The 20,035-nt window shown below is 32.6% G+C and overlaps 3 protein-coding genes across 5 annotated transcripts in view; 2 read left to right on the top strand and 1 right to left on the bottom strand.

Annotated features, from left to right (window-relative positions):
* The window catches only part of CEP290 (centrosomal protein 290), a 61,239-nt gene extending 50,457 nt beyond the window's left edge, over nt 1-10,782 (top strand). For both annotated transcript variants that reach the window (XM_058189545.1, XM_058189544.1), the window contains 11 exons: nt 1,878-2,001; nt 2,787-2,921; nt 3,785-3,871; nt 5,424-5,588; nt 6,025-6,147; nt 6,604-6,776; nt 7,825-7,948; nt 8,948-9,021; nt 9,114-9,214; nt 9,982-10,070; nt 10,562-10,782. In XM_058189545.1, coding sequence (XP_058045528.1) covers nt 1,878-2,001; nt 2,787-2,921; nt 3,785-3,871; nt 5,424-5,588; nt 6,025-6,147; nt 6,604-6,776; nt 7,825-7,948; nt 8,948-9,021; nt 9,114-9,214; nt 9,982-10,070; nt 10,562-10,750 — 1,384 coding nt within the window. In that variant the 3' untranslated portion in view covers nt 10,751-10,782. The remainder of the gene's footprint in view (nt 1-1,877; nt 2,002-2,786; nt 2,922-3,784; nt 3,872-5,423; nt 5,589-6,024; nt 6,148-6,603; nt 6,777-7,824; nt 7,949-8,947; nt 9,022-9,113; nt 9,215-9,981; nt 10,071-10,561) is intronic.
* Nucleotides 10,783-10,804: 22 nt separating this feature from the next.
* Nucleotides 10,805-19,021, bottom strand: RLIG1 (RNA 5'-phosphate and 3'-OH ligase 1). Its single transcript, XM_058189554.1, has 7 exons — nt 18,889-19,021; nt 17,911-18,028; nt 16,101-16,196; nt 15,465-15,581; nt 13,415-13,612; nt 12,689-12,858; nt 10,805-12,307 (listed from the first exon to the last, which is right to left on the bottom strand). Exons 1-7 carry the CDS (start codon nt 18,976-18,978, stop codon nt 12,125-12,127), a joined length of 972 nt encoding a protein of 323 aa, XP_058045537.1. The 5' UTR covers nt 18,979-19,021; the 3' UTR covers nt 10,805-12,124.
* C7H12orf50 (chromosome 7 C12orf50 homolog) overlaps nt 18,966-20,035 on the top strand; it is a 39,432-nt gene continuing 38,362 nt past the window's right edge. Inside the window, exon 1 of one of the 2 annotated variants that reach the window (XM_058189552.1) lies at nt 18,966-19,096. In XM_058189552.1, the coding sequence (XP_058045535.1) occupies nt 18,977-19,096 (120 nt within the window). In that variant the 5' untranslated portion in view covers nt 18,966-18,976. The remainder of the gene's footprint in view (nt 19,097-20,035) is intronic. The other variant, XM_058189553.1, reaches the window with a different exon arrangement.

The following is a 20,035-nucleotide window of genomic DNA, read 5'->3' as shown; positions in this document are numbered from 1 at the left end:
GCCCATGTAATTGCTTTGCTCAATTACCACAATCCCAGCACTTCCAGTTGCTGATGTTAAGTGATCACACATGTTGTTAAGCAGATGAAATCCTTGGTAAGGAGAGTGGGATGCCTCAGGAAGGTGGGGTAGACTCTGGGAGGTTCTGTTTAGTAGCTGAAAATCCTCCCTGCCCAAATCCAAGCAGGATTTTCAGCCCCTGAGAAACACTCATGCACAGCCTGCACCAAGCCAGCTAAAGGTACCCTATCTGAGGTACCTCATGCACCTTATTTATGTTGCTGGGTTTTTGCTTTCTGATTGTCTTGTCTCTAGGGGCTGCCTGAAAGAACTGGCTGCCAAAGAATATCAGCGTCTTTTCCTGGGTGGAAGGGATCAGCTTCAGCAGGATGCAGGAACCGAGCTCAGATCTTCAGGATCTGAGTCCTGTTTCTCTACCCCACTGAAAGAGTTAAGATCCTTTCCATGCATAGAAGGGAACTCCTTCGGTAGGGTGCAGAAATGGGGTTGAAATTATTAGAATTTATTTCTCCACCTGCCCACAAAAAAAGGAAGCTGACATTCTTTGGTAGGCAACTCTTTCAGACAGCCCCTTTATTAAAAACGGAATACCAGATGCAAGTTGCATCTGAGGAAGTCAGCTATAGCTCATGAAAATTGAATTTTCATTTAGCAACCAAAATTGGGACTGATGACTTGGTCATCAAGCAAAACAGTTACTAAGTGAAAATCATGTGATTGCAACTATACTTACTATTTTACCTCAGCTTTCCTTTGACTTATAGTGTCAGGATACGATCCCAAGCAGCAGGGAAATTTTCCAGAACTTGACTCAAATCTTCTTTCTTCACGCCTCTGTTCTTTGGAATGCTCAACCTGATGCTGGGCTAATTAAAAAGAAGGAAATTGATCTTCTTTTTATATTCATTTGAGAGAAAGGGATTACTAGAGAGTAAGGCGGGAAAAAATGGGGAATGCACAACCCTAACCCTAACTCCTACTGTTTGCCTAGTGAGGCAAACAAAAGTTTTTAATGTAAAACTTAATTTTTAGGCAGTTGAAGGGCTCTAATTAACTAAGTTCACAAAGCTGAGCATGTTAAGTTGCAGTTAGCACTTTTAGAGATCCACTGCAAAGAAAAGCAGCATAAGAAGAGATTACTTGTTTAAGAAATCTCTCCACTCTGTAAGGAGAGGGAAAAATGGATCAGGCACAGAACAATGTGTACTGACTGAGTGTAATGGTGAAAGAGAGGTGGGGGGAGGGAGGGGGAGAGAAAGGTGGGAAGACAGAAAGACAGACATTGTGAAGGTTATAAATATGGCACTGGTCTCAAAGTTACTTTTTTATCACTGTTGTAACTGAGTGATCACTGTCTGAGGCAGTCACTGAGGATTACCTGAACACTTTTGCTTCTTCATTTAGGGAAGTCAATATATGGAGAACAGTTCTGAAATTCATTTTATATACTGGCATTTTTTTCCCCTCCAAAGAATTCAATGATTTTTAAACTAGTTTACAATTCAGTGTGATAATACTCCAGTCAATGATTAATGTTGAAAAATTGATTAAGTCTCATTTTTTAAATATCTGGATGGAGAACTTTTTATGAAAGCTCAGGACTATGGATTAGAGACAGGTGAGAAGCAACTGAAAGGAATTGCAATTTTGTATTTTTGCCAATAATTATTCATTAAAATGTATGTAAATCAGAAGTCCAATTCAACTCAAAAAAGACTTTTTCTTTGTACCTAATGTTTATCATTAAACCAACCTTATCACATAGTCACACAAATATAAACCATTTCTTTATATGAAATATGAATCACTTGTCAAATTGTGAAGTTCTTAAATAATCTTTTCATTTGTATATCAAGAACACAATATGCTGTCCCTCGAGATACTGTTGTAGAAGATTTGCACTTAAAAAACAGATATCTACAAGAAAAACTACTAGTATTAGAGAAACAGCTTCCCCGAGATACTTGTTCAAGGCCATCAGTAAGTTAAGCTTATAATCATACTTTTCCAAGATAAAATTCATTGTTATAGTAGATTATAAATTCCATTGATTTCGTCAGTATTTTATGATTATTTTAGTACAATATTTTTGTGTAATATTTTTGAACTTAGCACCAGCAATTATAATAGTATATTTTATTTTATTTATTATTTAGAGAACCAGCTTGTGTAAATGATCAGGCATTAGGCTGGAAACCAGGCACAAAGCATCTAGATGCTCTTGGGTTATTCACTTCTCCTAGGAAAGAGGCAATGGCCATCCACTTTTGAAAAACTTTGTCAAGAAAAGTGCAGAAAATTGTCCTGTAGTTGTCCAGAATTCGATATGATTGAAAGAAAGGAAAAAATATTATTGTATTTACGTTGTTTCTATAAACTATTCAGGGTTGTTGAAATCTTTTAAATAATAGATTGTAGAGTTACTTTTTAGACATCTTGGTTTTTATATGCTACCTTGGCAAGATCATGTTTTGGATAAAAACTGTGAATAAGTTTGAAGGGATTGTATACACATTTTCTTTATAGTAGCAGTTGCTCCTTTGCTTACTGTCATCAGAATTATGGGTAATATAATTAAGGTTCCATTAAGTATTCTTTAATACTTAATTAAAGTATTGATTCTTTAATTAGTACTTAATTAAAGATTTAAGTATTCTTTAATACTATTGCTATTTGTAAAATACCTTAAAATGCCAACTATGAATTATGAATAATTAATATTATTAATTATTAATGCCAACATTTATTATAACTTTCTTCTGAAGACATCAGGGATAGGATCAGATGATCAACATCAAAAAGAACAAGAGCTTCAAAAGGAGAATCTAATATTGTCATCTGAAAATATGGAGTTACGATTCCAGTTAGAACAAGCCAATAAGGACTTGCCAAGATTAAAGGTATATTTTTCTTTTTATGAATCTGATGGTCTGCAGAAAATTACTAGGTTTCATATTTTTTTTAAAAGGAATTGTAACAACTGCTCAGATATATCAAAGGATCAATTTCTGTATATATTCCTGTATCTTAGATTGCTATTGGAAATAAATTATTTGACAATGAAATTGTTTTATGAGATATGACTATGATTGTAGATTATACAATATCCTTTGTTTCAAAGAAATTCATATTTGCAGCTCATTAAAATTAATTTTGATCAGGCAATACATGTTAACATCAAATATTTATACAATTTTTGTTTAGATTCTGGATTTCCATAGCAAAATCTGCTGGGTACATGGTTTCTTTTCTCTCAATTATGGCATTTGTCTTTATACTACTTTACTGTGATTATAATAAAGTGGTTTTATCACCAATTCCTCCTTTTTCCAAAAGCTTTGGAATATTGAAATCTCTAGTGATTAGTGAGAACACAATCCTTACGAATTATTACCCTGAATAACATTGTATTCACATTCTTCTTTCATAATGTAAATTGTCTAATTCAAAAGTTAGCAGGCTGTCACAGAGTGACACAGTGTTGGTTTGGTATTATGAATGAAAATAATTACAGTAGTTAAATACATACTGTAAATGATTAGAATTATTATTAATAAGTATGTATTTAGTAGATAACTGGAAAGAAGTTCGTTGTGAACATAGAATCCTTTGTTGCATGTATCCAGATACCTTTGTAATAGGATGAATTTTGCAGAGAAGCCTAACTTCTTTATATATATTTTGAATTTTCCATTTTACTGTACATTTTTATTTTCAAAGAAGTGTTCTGTAGAATGAGATTATCATTTTATTTTTTCAATAGAATCAAGTAGCTGATTTAAAAGAAATGTGTGAACTCCTGAAGCGAGAAAAGGGAGAAGCTGAGCGGAAATTAGGCAGTGTCAGAGGGGTAAGATTAAATGATAGAATTTATAAAAGGGTACAGGAATGAAACTTATAAATACTAAGAACTTGTATTAACTGCATTAAAATATAGAAGATCTTTGGCTTTCAGCAATGACAAGTTTCTTATCCCAAGGTAGAGAGGTATAATTTGTTTTGCCTATAATAGTAGAGCATAAGATTTACTAAAAACTGAGACAAAATTTAAATAGGAATAAAAATAATGTATCGATTACTATATCAGTTGTATATGGTTATATGTTACAAAAATATTTTTTTACAATTATATCTTAGTACATAGGAAGAACTGTATCATGTCAAAAAGACCAGAAGATTCCATTCACATCAAATTCACCAGTATTCATTTAGCTAAATGTAACCGTCCAGAACCCAAAAACCTATGGATTCTATGTAGTAGATCACTATCTCACAGCAAGCAGAGTTGGTGTAGTAGCAATAGCAATAGCACTATAGATTTATATAGACTTTACATTGTTTTACAGCCCACTCTAATCAGTTAATCTGGGACTTCATTTTACTGAACTTGGAAGGATAGAAGGTTGAGTCAACCTTGAGCCAGTGAGAATCAAACTGCTGGCAGTCAGCAGAATTAGCCTGCAATACTGCATTCTAACCACTGCGCCACCAGGGCTCTTAGTAGCTAGTCCCATCCAGGTTTTTAGAGGAAATAAGCCTGTAAAATTCAGGCAAGTTTTCATTATTACAGTATAATTAGATGAGTCCACAAAATGTACAAAATGAGTTATAGAACATGGAATCTGATTATAATAGAGGCAGTTATTTATAACCCTTAGCTTTTGTTTGTTCAAGCAGACAGCATTTAATCCACTTCTGATTCCAGAATAAGCATCTTTATCACATGAGGGGATAAATTGTCTTCCCACAGATGTCCAGGCTGCAATATTTCTTAGCTGTAACCATGAAAAATGTTTTTTTTCATTTCATAGTTGCATTTAACTGTAAATTTTAATAAGAACACAGAGTTCTTAACTATATTAGAAATATGTGGGAATGAAGCAAAATCTGATTTTGCTTCAATTTTCTCTGATGATTAGTGGAGACATTAATATACAAGTAGGTGTAAATGACTTGTCTTATTATGCTTTATAGATTTTCTTTGTCACAATATGAAACCAAAATAGGTTTGCTTTCATCTGTGTGTTTCACTGCAAAAGAATTTGTTCACATTGTTCCTAAAAAGTACTTCACATCTTGCAATGTTACAAAGAACAGAAAAAAATGCTGCTAAATAACTGGTTTGCATTTATTGTTATACCTCATATTTTTGTATTATGTAATTATAGAGTGATAGAACCATGTATTCTAAACAATACTAATATTGAAATAAATATCTATAGCAAGCAGATATCCCAAATAAGAACGTTAATATAGTTAGAAATATTTTATTGGAGACTTTATATATAATGAAAATGGTATTTCTAGATTAATAGAAATTATTACCACATAGATATCAGCCTTACATATAAGTCTGTGAATGTATGTGTATGTATATATTCATCTCTTATTTCTTCATGTAGGCTGGAAGAAGTGGGAAAACAATTCCAGAATTAGAGAAAACAATTGGCTTGATGAAAAAAGTTGTAGAGAGAGTCCAAAGAGAAAATGAAGAGCTAAAAAGGGCCCCTGGAGTAGTCTCTAATGAAAAAGTTGCCAAACTTGAGCAAGAAAATGAGGACTTAAGGGTAACATATGCTATTTTAAAGGCTTTTTTGTTTTAATATTTAATCTGAAAAATATACAGTGATTTATGAAGGTGGTCTCATTACTCCTGAGCTTACAAAGGTCCCTGGTTGAAGTCCTTGGGATCCCAGAACTCACGAGATAGCTGTCTTATTAATAACTCTTCATCTACTATTCTCTTTTCCTGTTTTATTTCTACTTTTAGAACTTCTAATTATAAATTATAGTTTGGATCATCCTAATTGTTCTAGAAGTTGGATAATACAGTGTATGTGAAAAAAATATTTTTTTAAAAAAAAACTATTTTAAGTGAATACAACTCTAGAAATTGATAAAAGCTTTACATATACAAATAAATACTATGCTTTTTCAGATTTTAATAATATGAACAATTTGTGACATAATATTCCTTTTTTCATTTATTTATAAAATACTAAGTCTGAAATGGAAAAACTGAAACTTCACTTTGGAAGTGAATTAAGTGCACGATATGAACTGAAGACTAAAGGCACAGAAAAAATCATTGCTGAAAATGACAGAATACGTAAAGAGTTGAAAAAGGTAAATATACATATAAATATTGTATGACAAATTTCAATATAGTTTGATTCTATCTAGGGTTAGGTGACAACATTGGTTGCATTTTTGAGGAAGCACCTTTATTTTTTTAAAAAAATTGCAATAGATTATTAATCTATATTATTTCTCAATCTGTATATTATTTATAATACTTGAAATTATAGATAAGCTGGGCTCAGTCTTTCCCATTTTGAAAACAGAACCCTTAAACTTGATATACAAGCAAATCATGGCTTCCTCATTAATAAGGATTAGTAAATTAGAATAATTAAACTAAACCACATTATTTCAGATTTAATGGAAAATTAGTTTCAAGAAATATGATTTGTTGTGGCATATGCATCATTGATAAGAAAGGAACTCGCAGGCATAGTGTTCGTTCCAAGCTTAATTTGGAAACATGTTTCAATTTGATAATATATTTTTTTGTGTCAATAGGAAATAGAAAATGCAGAAAAATTGCGAATGGCAAAGAATAACCTTGAAATAATAAATGAAAAACTGAATGTGGAATTGGAAGAGACAACAAAGAAATTAAATTTAGCAGAAAGCAGAATCCCAAAACTTGAAGACACTGACACCAAGAATTGGAAATCCATAGTTATAACAAGGTACAGGTTGTTGTCTGTTAACAACCACTCATTCAACAGCCTAAATTGTGACAGCGTTAAATGAGTGGTATTTACAACCAATCCTTGGAGTTTCAGTTTTTCCAGCACCTCTGTAGTCATGTTCATGTGATCTGGGCACTTGACAACCAGCTCACACAATAGTTGCAGCATCCCACAGTCACATGTTCACCATTTCTGACATTCTCTGCTGGCTTCCTACATGGAACGTAGGAATTCTGCTGCTGTTTTTTAACCCAGGTAGCTGGCAGGTCACAAGATCACAAGATTCTCACTGAATGGCCCGTGATTTTCTCTTAACAATGGCATGGTCATATGATGTCTTGCTTTATGATCACAATTTAGCAATAGAAATTCTCATCCAATTATCATTATAAAGTAAAGCAGGGGTCTCCAACCTTGGCAATTTTAAGCCTGACGGACTTCAACTCCCAGAATCCCCCAGCCAGCTTTGCTTTGCTGGCTGGGGAATTCTGGGAGTTGAAGTCTGCCAGGCTTAAAGTTGCCAAGGTTGGAGACCCCTGAAGTAAAGGATAACTCTGGAACTAAATAATGGAAAATAAATATATATCCATTTCCCCCAAGATTTCAAAAACTGTTAATTTATTTTTCAAGTTTATTGGCACTTTTTAATAAGTTTCAAAATTTGGAAACTTTTTGTTAATGAAAAACTTATCAATTAATAGCAGGATTTTGCATCTTTAGAATACATCTAGAGCATGTGACAAGGTCCTTTTTATTATTTTGTATATTTAAAAAGTTGATTTGGGAAGCTATACAAAATATTCTTCAGAATAATCATGTTGAACTGTTAATCTGTGTTTATTTATTGTAGAAATATGTATTTCTGTCCACTGCAATGTGAACAATTCAGTATGTATTGTGTATCATGTATGATTTTTAAAAATTGTAAACCAATTGATAAACCAGTGCATCGTATATAATCTTATTTTCTTAAATAATCTTATTTTCTTTGAATGAGATCAGTGGGAATCAGTACTGTCCATTATTTTTGTTTTTCTACTTTCAGGATGTTTGAAAATAAACTCAAAGAAATGGAATCTGAAATTGCCAGAAAAAACCAAACAATTAGTGATCTTAAACAGAAATTACAAAAGCCAACATGGAGTGAAGAAGATTATCTTAAAGAACAAGTAAGATTTTATTTTTATTTATTTGGTACCCTCAGGTCAGCTCCTGGCAGCTGCCTGGCAAGTTCCTGCTGTTTTCTTGGCACATTTTTTTCAGAAGTGGTTTGCCCAAGGTCTCCCAGCTAACTTTGTGGCTGAGTTGGACCAGAACTCACACCTTAACTACTATGCCAAACTAAAGTAAAATTTAGTGTGGGCATAATGGGAAAATGGGCATTTATATTTTACTGAGGTTTTAAAGTAGTTTCTTCCTTTGTAAGTACATTGTTTTGTTTTTTTTCTGATTGGTATCTAAAGAGCAGGTTATTCCATTCCACTCCTGGTTTTCTGATTACTGGGGAAAAACTTCCTAGAATGGACATTTCTGATCAGGAGATTAAAGCTTTATAAATCCTTTTAAAATCCTATCCTTTTAATTGTTCCTGATTGGCATGGACTATTTTATTGTATATTGCTTTTAATCTCTTAGTATTGTTTAATATGGAATTGAGATCAGGCACACAAAAGTCACAGAGGATATGTGAAGGCTCATTCCTTCACAATTGCTCATTTGCTTCACTTTGCAAAACAATAGTTACTGAGTTCTTTTATATACTTTTTAAATCAGTTTGACGATGAGATTAACAGTAAGGATCTCTATCCCATAACAGGATAAGCTCCTCTTCTGTAGTAAGCTTTTCTTTTTATCAATTTACTCAAAGAATGGCAGAAAAGAGAAATGACACATTTCTGCAAGATACCTTGTAGCTTATTTATGTTATTTTACTTTTGTAAACTGAAAGTGGCACACATGAAAATTGAATTGACTTGGTGTGTCAAATTGGCAAAATATCAAAATCATCTTGTAAATTTCATTATCACTGTGGACTCTAGATGAGCTTTCCTCGACTTCAGTTCAATACCTGAATCATTGCACTGAAGTCTATTTCATTGTTTAACTTAGAATTTTCTCATAGTGAAAAATTCTTAATATTAAAATGAAACTTTTCTTTTCATGCAAAGGCTGAGGTCCTCAAAAGTGTTCCTGAGGGTACCAGAACAGAGCAAGAATATGTCAGAGAAAATCAGCTTCTCAGGTAAAGCACACAAAACGTTTCCTTTGTAAAATAGAACAAAAACATTAGCAAAAGCTGCATCGACTTCTGCTTTTTATTTTGTTTGCTTGTAGATTAACTATTGATCATTTGGAAAAGGAAAAAGGAGAACTAATTTACTTGATGGAATCTTCTCAAAATCAAAGAAAACTTAAAGGAGATGACCTTGCAGCTGGTAATATATACTTACAGTATATATTCTAACTAAAGAAACCTTTCAAAGAACCATTGGCAGAATTTCATCCCTAAGAAAAGCTGCCAGCATACTCAGCAATCACAGTTCCCGACAAATTATTCCTGATAACCAAGAAACTTTTCTGCAAGTGATAAGATCTGATAAATGTTTATATTTGGAGGTGGGAGACAAAATCCATAGGCATTATAAGAGACTATCAAGTAAAATGTCTTTCATAAGAATAAAATGGAATAAATAACACGAGTGGAATTTTTACTCTTTGGAACATAAAAAGTTAAATTCAGTGAATTTGCAAATCTATTCTACCAGATTGCTTTAAACCCTAATAATCTGTGTTGGTGTTTAGATCTAATGTACTCAAATCTCTTACTGCTGGGATCAGGAGACATGTGGGCTTGTACGATTGATTCTCTCATAACATGTAAAAGCCACTGACCTCTTACCTGTACAAACATTAAGTAGAACCAATGTTAAGTATGATTAAATATGGGCAGTGTTGCCATGAATTGTTAATTATGATTAATAGTCACGGAAGTTCATATAAGGTTTCTGAAGTCCCCTCCGTATTTATGCCAATAGCCCTTTTACATAACTATTTTCAATCGATTATCAATTACATAAGTATACATTATACCCTTGAATAAAAAAAGCTAATACCACACAGCTGTTCTCAAACATTCTTCGATATATGAAAATATGTGTATTCATTTGCCTTTATATCTGTAAATTTCTATTTGAATACTTAGAGAAGACTGGAAACTACAGACTAGTGGGAGAAATAACAGACCTCAAGACACAGCTTAAATCTTCAGATTTGGAACAGCAGCGACTTCATGTTAGTACGGTAATTTTTCATTTCATTGGTCATTTGCAAAATACCTATATGATCTATAGGCTTAGAAAATATTGCTGCATTGAAATCAATCATTATATAGCATTTCATTGCTAAACATTGTCACTTTTCAAGTTAAGCAAAATATTTTTTTCAAGACAAATTTCCCTTATATTGGATTGTAACTTATAAAAGGTAGAAGCAAAATGAAGTTGATGTTGTGAGGAATGAATTAAATACAAACTGTTTTAATTTTTGGTTAAATTGATCTTATGTACTTGTACTTTTCAAAATGTCAGATTGGAACTAGAATGTGAAGATATACATATGTTTTTATTCATAGGGCATGAGGAAACTAAGAATACATTTTAAATATAGGAAAAATGTAACGTTATAATAATTGTTATATTTGTTGAAATTAATGGATTGTGCTGAACATACTTAGATTTGTGTGTGTGTTAGGATTAATCTATAAAGTTTTTTTTTCTTATTAGGAAGAAATCAGAAAGCTTAAAAACGAATTGGACCACTTTGATCCAGCCTTTTTTGAGGAAATTGAAGATTTAAAATATAACTATAATGAAGAAGTTAAAAAGAATATTGTCTTAGAAGAGAAATTGAAAACACTTTCTGAAAAATTTGGAGTTCAAGTAGACATTCCAGGTAGAATTTCTATTGACTAAATACTTGAAGAAACATTTCCAAGAAACTTTCCAAGTAACTTGCCAATACTGTGTATTTAGAGATAAATGAACTATCTGACATGGAAGACAAGCATGCTCATGAGTGAGGTATTTCCCCCCCACTTATTTTAAAGTCAATAAAATGCAGGTTATTTCTGCTATATGTATGTATTCTTACACAGTTTCTTTCAAGTCTTAAGTGCCTACCTCATTAATCTGGTTTAGTACTTCCACAAGTTTGAAGACAACAGTAAGAAAGATTAAAGGAATTATAATAATATAAAATTGTTAGTTTTTTAATTGTGTTAATTTATTAGTATATTAATTTTTCTATGTTTGAATAATATATGAATTGTGAATAAAACAATATACTACATTCCTAATTTAAAATGTTAAAGTTATGTTATGTTGAATAAAAGAGAATAAAAGTTTTATAAAACTTCAAGATCATTTTTCATTAGTTAGATTTTCTTGAATAAGATAAAATGCTACTTTGTTTTGACAGGATTGGAGTTGTGCTTCCTTGTATCTGTTCCGAGAATTAGGAGATGTTCTACATCAGATTTTAGGAGCTCCAAACAGGCCATAGCAGAATAAGTCACTGCATAAGCAGATATCCATTCATGATCCTAATGTAAATGAAGTTCTACTACAAATATTATAGTTATTTAAGATAATTAAAATCTCTTTATAAATGAAGAATCTTATCTAAACATTTTAAAAGAGATGTCGGAATGGGGAGTTGTTCTTTAACTGTTCATAATTAGTGCAGGGGTTCCTTTCTATAAAAATGCATGGAAGCAAAGAATCAGACTGATTCTATGTATTTTAGATAAAATGATTTACTTGCACTATTCATGACTGATTAATATTCAGTCCAATGCTGGTAGCAGCATGTAAACTACCACAAGATCTTACTGTAAGGTTATATAGTTTCTAACAGTTTTCTTCTTTTTTATGCCTTCATTGCATAAAATCTACTAAAGTAAAATATTACAGCACCAGCAAGAATAGATACACTATTAGGTTTTTTTAAATGAGGTATCTGTATGTTTAAAACTAAAAGAACCTGTGAGACTAATACTTAACTTTCACTGCTTGAATAAAAACATGTTGCGTATTTCATCTTTAGGGATTGAAGCAATAAAAGTGCTGAAACATTAAAGTTTTCTTTATAGCTTTTCTACTAAAGTTTCTCTAGTTATGTACGTATGTGTGTATGTATGTACATATATACATATATAATTTTACAATCAAGGATATGTAGACATAATACAATTTATATTACAGTTCAACATTTTAAATATCTTTAGATTATTATAAATGAAGAAGCAGACATACAGATGATTCAATGTATTTTCTGAAGAAACCTGGTCATAAGTCACTTATTATATCTCTAAGACTACTAAATCTTTGTCCATCCAACTTTGAAAAATAATGAAAAAGAGTCTTTGGTTCAAAGTTGTACTTGGCTCTACTGAAAGTGACAGTAACTGGTTTTGATGTCAAAGAAGGATCCGCAATTGGCCAGGACAAGCCAAGATGATGTCTGTGAAGCTATTTGAAAAAGAAAAAAAAAGCAGTTAAAATAATGTTTTAACAGTATAATCTGTTAATGACAATACTTTCAGAACAGTATATGAAAAAACAAGCAAAGAAATAAAGACTATGAAAAGTATTTGAAAGAGATAATTTCAAAAAGCATGTTACCACAAGCATTAAGGAAGCTATGTCCTTTGAAAGATTGATATATACTATATATTTAGAAGCTTTTTCTCAGCACTTTCCTTTGTACACTGTACATGTGCACAGAAATTTTCCTTTCCTGGCAGTCTTGGCAAAGTATTTGGAGGTAAGAGTAACCTAAGCTCCAGGACACTAGGCTTTCTGAACATTAAAGGGGAAAAAAATCACAATTTCTTAATGAAACACGATTACCTTGATTAAATTTCCATCAGGACAATGCCACACAATTCCTTCAATCTTCCCTTCTTTGCATCCATCAAGCCAAGCCAATATATCATTGTGATTTATTGATGGTGCATTTTTAATCTTAAATGTTCCATGTGGCACAAGAAGGTGTATAGGATGTTTCTTGTTTCCTAAACCTATTAAAACATTCAGAAAAGTATGATTAGCGTATTTTATTTTATTACAGAAACTCCTCACAATCTGAATTGTTCCTTCTCCAAAATCCCATTATAATACTTGCTTCCATAAAATATTTATTTATACCACTATGTGTATCTAGGTTTTTCATTGTATCTTGTCTAAGAGATCACTGGATTGAATTGTCTAATAGTTTATTACTATTTCATCAAAGTCATAGTCATAAGTCATAACGTATGTTATTTCTACAATTGAACATTTTCAGAAAATAACCTAAATACTAGAATTGGAAAAATTATTCCTGTTACTTAATTCATTAGTGCAACTCTTTAAATTTGTCATATATGGCTGCCCTTAAAAAAGTCCATGCTGCTTTAAACAGTTCCACACAAATGCTATGTTCATGATTTGAAATACTGGATTTCCTTTCTAATTAACTTCATTACACTTTGACTGTGCATTTTTCATTTCTATATTATTACATTTGTAATTTTAATGTAATTGTTTTGCTATATTGTCTGATTTTCTTTTTTTTAAAAAAGTTGAAGTGCTTACCATATGGATTTGCATTAATATTTGTTCCAATAAGTTCCAGGGTCTGCTCTGTAAATTCACTTAAAGGTACTGGACAGATTTCTAGAAGATCAGGTTCCTCAGCATGATGCTTCAGAATGAGAGCAAGTTCATACCCATAATCAACAGCAGAAGAATGCCAACAATATAGTTTGCTGTTTTTTTCTACTGGCACCCAACCTGATTATTATAAAACACAATGTTAGTATTGTCTTGAGATTGACTGACTTGAGATTGATTTGACTTGATATATGAATAAAAATATTAGTGAGAGAAATGTAAGTTTTACTGTACAAAAAATGAGTGATTGAAAAATAATCATTAATCAACAGTGGAATTCTACTAAGATCCAATTTTATTTCAATTCAAAAAGGAAAAACTCCACAGCTTATTCTTATATTTTCAAATACAAAAAAATCATGAAACATGTTTTTTTTTTCCACTTGGAGTACAGAGGTATTCAAAATAGGGCCCTCTGGTGGCTCAGGCTGCTAAGACAGTCTGTTATTAACACAGCTGCTTGCAATTACTGCAGGTTCTAGTCCCACCAGGCCCAAGGTTGACTCAGCCTTCCATCCTTTATAAGGTAGGTAAAATGAGGACCCAGATTGTTGGGGACAATAAGTTGACTTTGTATATAACATACAAATGGATGAAGACTATTGCTAACATAGTGTAAGCCACCCTGAGTCTTCAGAGAAGGGCGGGATATAAATGCAAAAAAAAAAAAAATAAGTACTCCTACTAACTCAGAAGCCAAGGAACTACATGACTCACAAAAACTGTAATATTTAGAAACCAACATCATCAATAATTTAAGAACAAAGAGCAAACTGCCTACTATAATGCACTTTTTAGGAACCATCCCTCTCTATCAGAGTGATTCTGGCTATTGTATAGTTAAAAACATTTTGAATAATGTTTTTACGTATGTATAAAAACACAAGGATTCTCATGGTAAGAATTAATATTCTACTCTCAATTTAACTAGAAAATATTTAAAGCATGATTTGTTAACCTGCAATTTTCTTTCAAACGGTATCACAGCAGAATATCAAACTTGTAAGAACTAGTGCAACTGTTGAAACGTGAATGCTTTACAGATATGTGAATGTTACCTTTCAGAATGCCCAACCAGCATAGTCAGTGCTGGGAATTCTGGTACTTGAAGAATGCCCAGACTGGGGAAGGTTAATCTTATGGTTATGGTAAATAACTATAGCATTGTCTCTATCAATTTTTGGTAATTGGTATATTTGTTGACAGCATTAGTAAGTTATTTGGAAAGAATTCTATTTTTAGTATAGTGCAGACTTCAATCCATTAACAATTTTAACTCTGAAGTTGTGGTGAACAATTTTCAGGAAAGGAATATATATTTTCCAGGTAGATGCTTACATATTGTTTATTTTGCTTGTATTATTGCCAAATGGGAAGCTGTTAAACGAGAATCCATAGGATAGGATGTTTTACCCAATTCACCTGAATTCATCTAGTTTTTCCTCCTCCCACATGATTTATCTTTAAAATGGAAAGGAGGTCTTAACATCACTGATAAAATGAAGGAAAGAAAAGGTTTTTTACCTAATATTTTCTTTTTGGAGAAGGAAAAATAAACTTGAAAGTTCATGAACGAAAAGTTCAAAATGAAAGAAAAGTGTTTTTTTCATGAAATATTTTGAAGATCAGGAAGAAATAGGATTTTCCTAAGAAAGATAAAAAGAAGAGCACACAGTTCCTTTTCTTCTGATCAAGTAGGCAGAATTAACTTTGTACTTTCCAATCTGATATTGTTCAAATCACCATATACAGATATCACGTAAAGGATATCTATATGTGGTGATTTGTACAACATCAGATTGGAAAGTACAAAGTTAATTATATCTGACTTCATTTAAATAATTTATAGATTTTTCTAAAAACAAGTTTCTTGGAGTAATTTCTAACTAACACTATAAATGAAATCTCTAAAATGAAAGAGGACTTTAGATGTTTAGAATAGAATTTCTCGTACTAAATAATATTTTTATACCTGGAATGTGTCCGTTTTCATCAGGAAAAGGCTTTCCATTGTAGTATTCTATGTCCTTGGCTGGAATCCAGCATTCAGGGACAGACCTGAAATCATCTTCAATATTCCACGTAAATCCTGTAGGCAAGAATATGAGCACCTTTGTAAAAATTACCATCTAACTATCTCCTGCCTTTGAACAGGTTTACAATTTAGGGTAAGTAACAAGTAACAATTTGGCAATGACAAGTGTGTGTGTGTGTGTGTGTGTGTGTGTGTGTGTGAGAGAGAGAGAGAGAGAGAGAGAGAGAGAGAACTTTTCATTGCTATTAGGTTGCAAATATGACAACTGCTGATCTGCATCTACTTTTGCGATCCCATTTAAAGTTTCTGAAGTGTATTTTTACTACTATCACTGACAAAATGACAACCAAAAGATCTTCCAACTACTTTATTTATTTAGCATGTGGCATTTCATACATTCAAACTAGTAATTCATTGTAGCTACAATCAGAACTTGATCAAAACATTTCAACTTACTGCTAATCAAGAACTGATATTCTCTAGATAGTTCTTCAAGGACAAAGGGAAACCAAAGATGAAATGCCTTCATTATCACCTTTTTCTGTTACAATGTATATCAGAAAAATTCCCTACCTTTTGAGTGTTCTGCTGAGTACATAAACTGCTTAAATTTCTTCTCGGCTTGCTTATTCGGTTTTCTATCAAGTCGGGCCCAAAGGTATGGATGACCTACAATGAGATTGAAAGTTTGATGATATTTTCAATTATTTCATAAACAAGGTAATGTGAGGTGTTGTAGCAGCATATATCTCCAGAAATAAGCAAACATGTGGAATGAGCATATAAAAAATAATTCATACTTAGATTTTATAAGTGGATGCACCATTCTGAATTGAAATAACAGCAATCAAGCATAATCCAGATTTTTCACTCTACATTTTTGCTTTCCTGAGTCTTCTAAGTGTGCTTCAATTCTGTATTGTAATCTACACATTTCCAATTGTTAATGTTTTGACTTATAGCTATGCCTTCCTGTCTTCTCATCCCTATATTTAGTGACAAGATAAAGAAAATGGAAACAAGAATTATCCTTATTGCATACCCTTTCTTATTCTCAATTGCTGTAGTTCCAAATCCAGTAATTTATAGTAGCTCGTTTGTTCACTGTAAAGTGTCCTAAGAATGAACACATGTTCTGTTGGTTTTAATATTCCATATTCAATCATGATTCACAAAATCAAAAGTCTTGCTATATCCAGTGAAAGAAAGGTAAACCTATTTCATGTAGTCCTGTTGTTTTCTACATTATCTTAAGCTAGCTATATTATATGCATAACTATTTTTCTTAGTAACATCTTGACAAAGTTTGCCTACATCAGAAATAAGTGCAATGGATGAGCATCTGTACATTTTCTTATATCAGTATTCCTTCCTTACTGGTTTTTTTCTTTCATCAGTATCACTTAATGCTGATGTTCACTGAACATCTGCACCATAATTAATGGGTTTTTTTCAGTTTTGATCATGTTATATATCTTTATATAATTATCTCCAGATCTAGTATTGAAGTTTGACACTTCAATACTCATCACTGGAGCTAATGAACCCTTCTATTACATCAAGGTAACAGTTTCCCAGAAAAGGACAATATATTTTACAAGACAATCTTGCTGAAATGAAACATTTGTTTTTAAACTTTGCTTATTAATTTCATATGAATCTTAATTTATATTAATTATAATATTAATATATTAATTTCATATTAATATTAGTTTCTTTCCTCAAAATCCTTATAATAAATCATAATAATATAAATTATCACTAAATGAAATTTTACACAAAAGTGAACATGCATATTAGAAAACCTAGAGTTAATACCTAAAAAGATGAATAGCCTGCACATGCTTGGATATTTCTGTCCTTGTTTACGATTACTTGTCATATTCTAACCTAAGCAATTATCCAATAATACAGTCTCATACCAGTATTTAGCAACAAATTGCTTGATCTAAAAAAACAGATCCTGCACTTGTGGGAAAACACCAGGAAGAAAAAAAATAGTTGTAAGATGTGCTGTTTGAGTATAGTGGTCTTCAACTAAAAGACTGCAAGATAAAGCTCTCAGTTATGGTTATATTTGGAATTTCTTGGGACAAGGTACCCATCTAATATTAACATTTGGGACCTTCATAGACACACTTCTATGGCTTAAATAGTATATGACATGACTGTAGATTGACAGCTACATTATACTATTCAAATTGAAGTGTTACTAGGAAACTAACCCATGCTGAACAGGACCCACTTGTCTTGGCATTTTTCTGTACATGGAAGAGGAACATCCTAAAATTTTGAATTAATCATTTACAAAAATGGGCATGCTATCTGTTCACATACATAATATCTAGTACAATAACATTTTTATGTGATTCTTCTATATTACCTTTGTATGTAGTTATATAACAGCAAGTTCCATCCACCTTTTCTGTTGGGATTGCACTGTATATATCTGCAGCTAAAGCCTTTTTATTAATTGAGCTGGTGGCCAACACTTTAAAAGTCTGAAAAGAAAATCATCATTGTAAACTTTCTGGCAAATGTAGTCTTCTTTTAACACTTTAAAATTTGTATCAAAGGTTTTTTTAAAAAAAGGATGACCTCAGTAAATAATAAAGTAGCCGAGCCTCAGTTTGAAATTAGAAACATAAATAGCAGAAAATTATAAACAGGTGGAGGTGGAATGTTTGTAATAACCTGATGGGATAAAGTTGTTTAAATCTGCTGAAAAATCTACTTGTCCAAATAGCTTTTATGAAAGTAAATGTATTCAATTAACTGACTGTAAAGTTTTATACCAGCAGAAATGTTTGGTGGAACAATATTTTGCAATATTGTCCCTGAAAAACCTAATCCCACAAGGAGGTAAAAATCTGAGGAGGCGAGTTCCACTTTGCCAGCTTCCTTTTGAAGCGTGAAGAGTATTTCACGCATTTCGCGATTTGTAAAGTATTTGCACCTTAAAAAAAAAAAAAAGGCCCATCAGTACCTAAGTAATTCACAAGGATGCCGTCCTGCGTATAAAGCAACTTCTGATACCTCCGCGAAGCAAAAGTGGCAGAGATTTTGGAAGAGGTGAAGCGACTCTACCTCTTAATCCAAAGTCGTTCCTTGCCTCACATCCACGGCGGTTTCACGTGGGCGTGCTGCAAAACTGGGCGAGAGAAACCGGCGCGAATGAATCCTCCCTGCAGACGCTGCAAGTTGTTTTTCGCGCAGCCAGACTCGTAATCTGGTTCTATCAGACCCGCAACTGGTCTGGAAAAGTCAATATCCGATTCAGACTTCCCAGGGTTTTTGTTTTTTTTCCCCTGACAGGCCTGCGGTTCCCCTTCACCCCAGCGGGTAACTCCGACCCCAGTACCTGGCGCTCCCGCTTGGCCGAGGGCTCCTCCTTCACTTGAGTGACGAAGAGGCAGGGCACCTTCTGCTGCACCGAGCCCAGGCGGCTCATGGCCCCAAGAACGGGGCCCTTCCCCCCCCTGCAAGCTGGAAGTCTCCAATTCTCAACTGCTGCAAGCCGCTTCCTAGCCCGGAGGCCGCCCTCCTTGAGCGACAACAGACGCGGCGGGGTAAGTCTCACTGAAAAGATTTCTGGGAAATGTAGTCCAAGGCCGGATCGAGAGAGGCTCCATACCTTTCCGAGTGATTTACTCGCTGAATTCGAGTAGGCGAGCTCTTTTGATCGCAGCTTTCATCCATTGTTCTTTCATCCATCAGCCTTTACCAACCAGGTGCCCATCAGATGTCTTAAACTACAACTCCCAGCCAGCACGACTAGGATGTTAATCTGAAAGGGAAAACATTACGTAATACACGCGTCCCAAATAACCACTTCTTTGTTACAGCTTTAAATTTTAGAAGTTGAGTTAGCGTTAAGAACTGACCTTAATCTTGGTGGTTTAACCCTTAAAACATTTCAGAGATTTTTTTAAAAATAATTCGTATGAAGAATTCATACAGATGCATTTCATGCAATCTGAGATTATTAACATTTATTTTTTATTTTTATTTATTTATTTTATTTATTTAATTTTGTCATAACAATATACACAAGCATCACACAAAAAGATTACATAATATATAAACATATATATGAGGAGAAACAAGGAACTATAAGCATATATATATATATATATATATATATATATATATATATATATATATATATATATATATATATATATATATATATATATATAGGAAAAGAACAGTAGGACAGGAATGGTAGGCACGTTTGTGCTCATGCACACCCCTTAAATTAATTTAATTTAATTTAATTAATTTAATTTAACGTTTAATAAGAGAGGAAAAATTTAAAAAATCATGTACCTTACTTTAAAATCAAAAATGTTTATTGTTTTGTATCCTAAAAAAGTACGTTAAGCTTTTAATACTTTGGTTTTCAAATCAAGATATTGTGTCATTCACAATTATTTTCCGTTTGCTTTAAATACTTACTATCAGTGAAGAATTTACATTATTTTTAGAATTCACCTGCTTGCATTTAC

The sequence above is a fragment of the Ahaetulla prasina genome, chromosome 7 (assembly GCF_028640845.1).
Source record: "Ahaetulla prasina isolate Xishuangbanna chromosome 7, ASM2864084v1, whole genome shotgun sequence".
Classification (NCBI taxonomy): Eukaryota; Metazoa; Chordata; class Lepidosauria; order Squamata; family Colubridae; genus Ahaetulla; species Ahaetulla prasina.
Note: the sequence above shows the minus strand (reverse complement) of the source record. Positions and strands in the feature narration are given on the sequence as shown.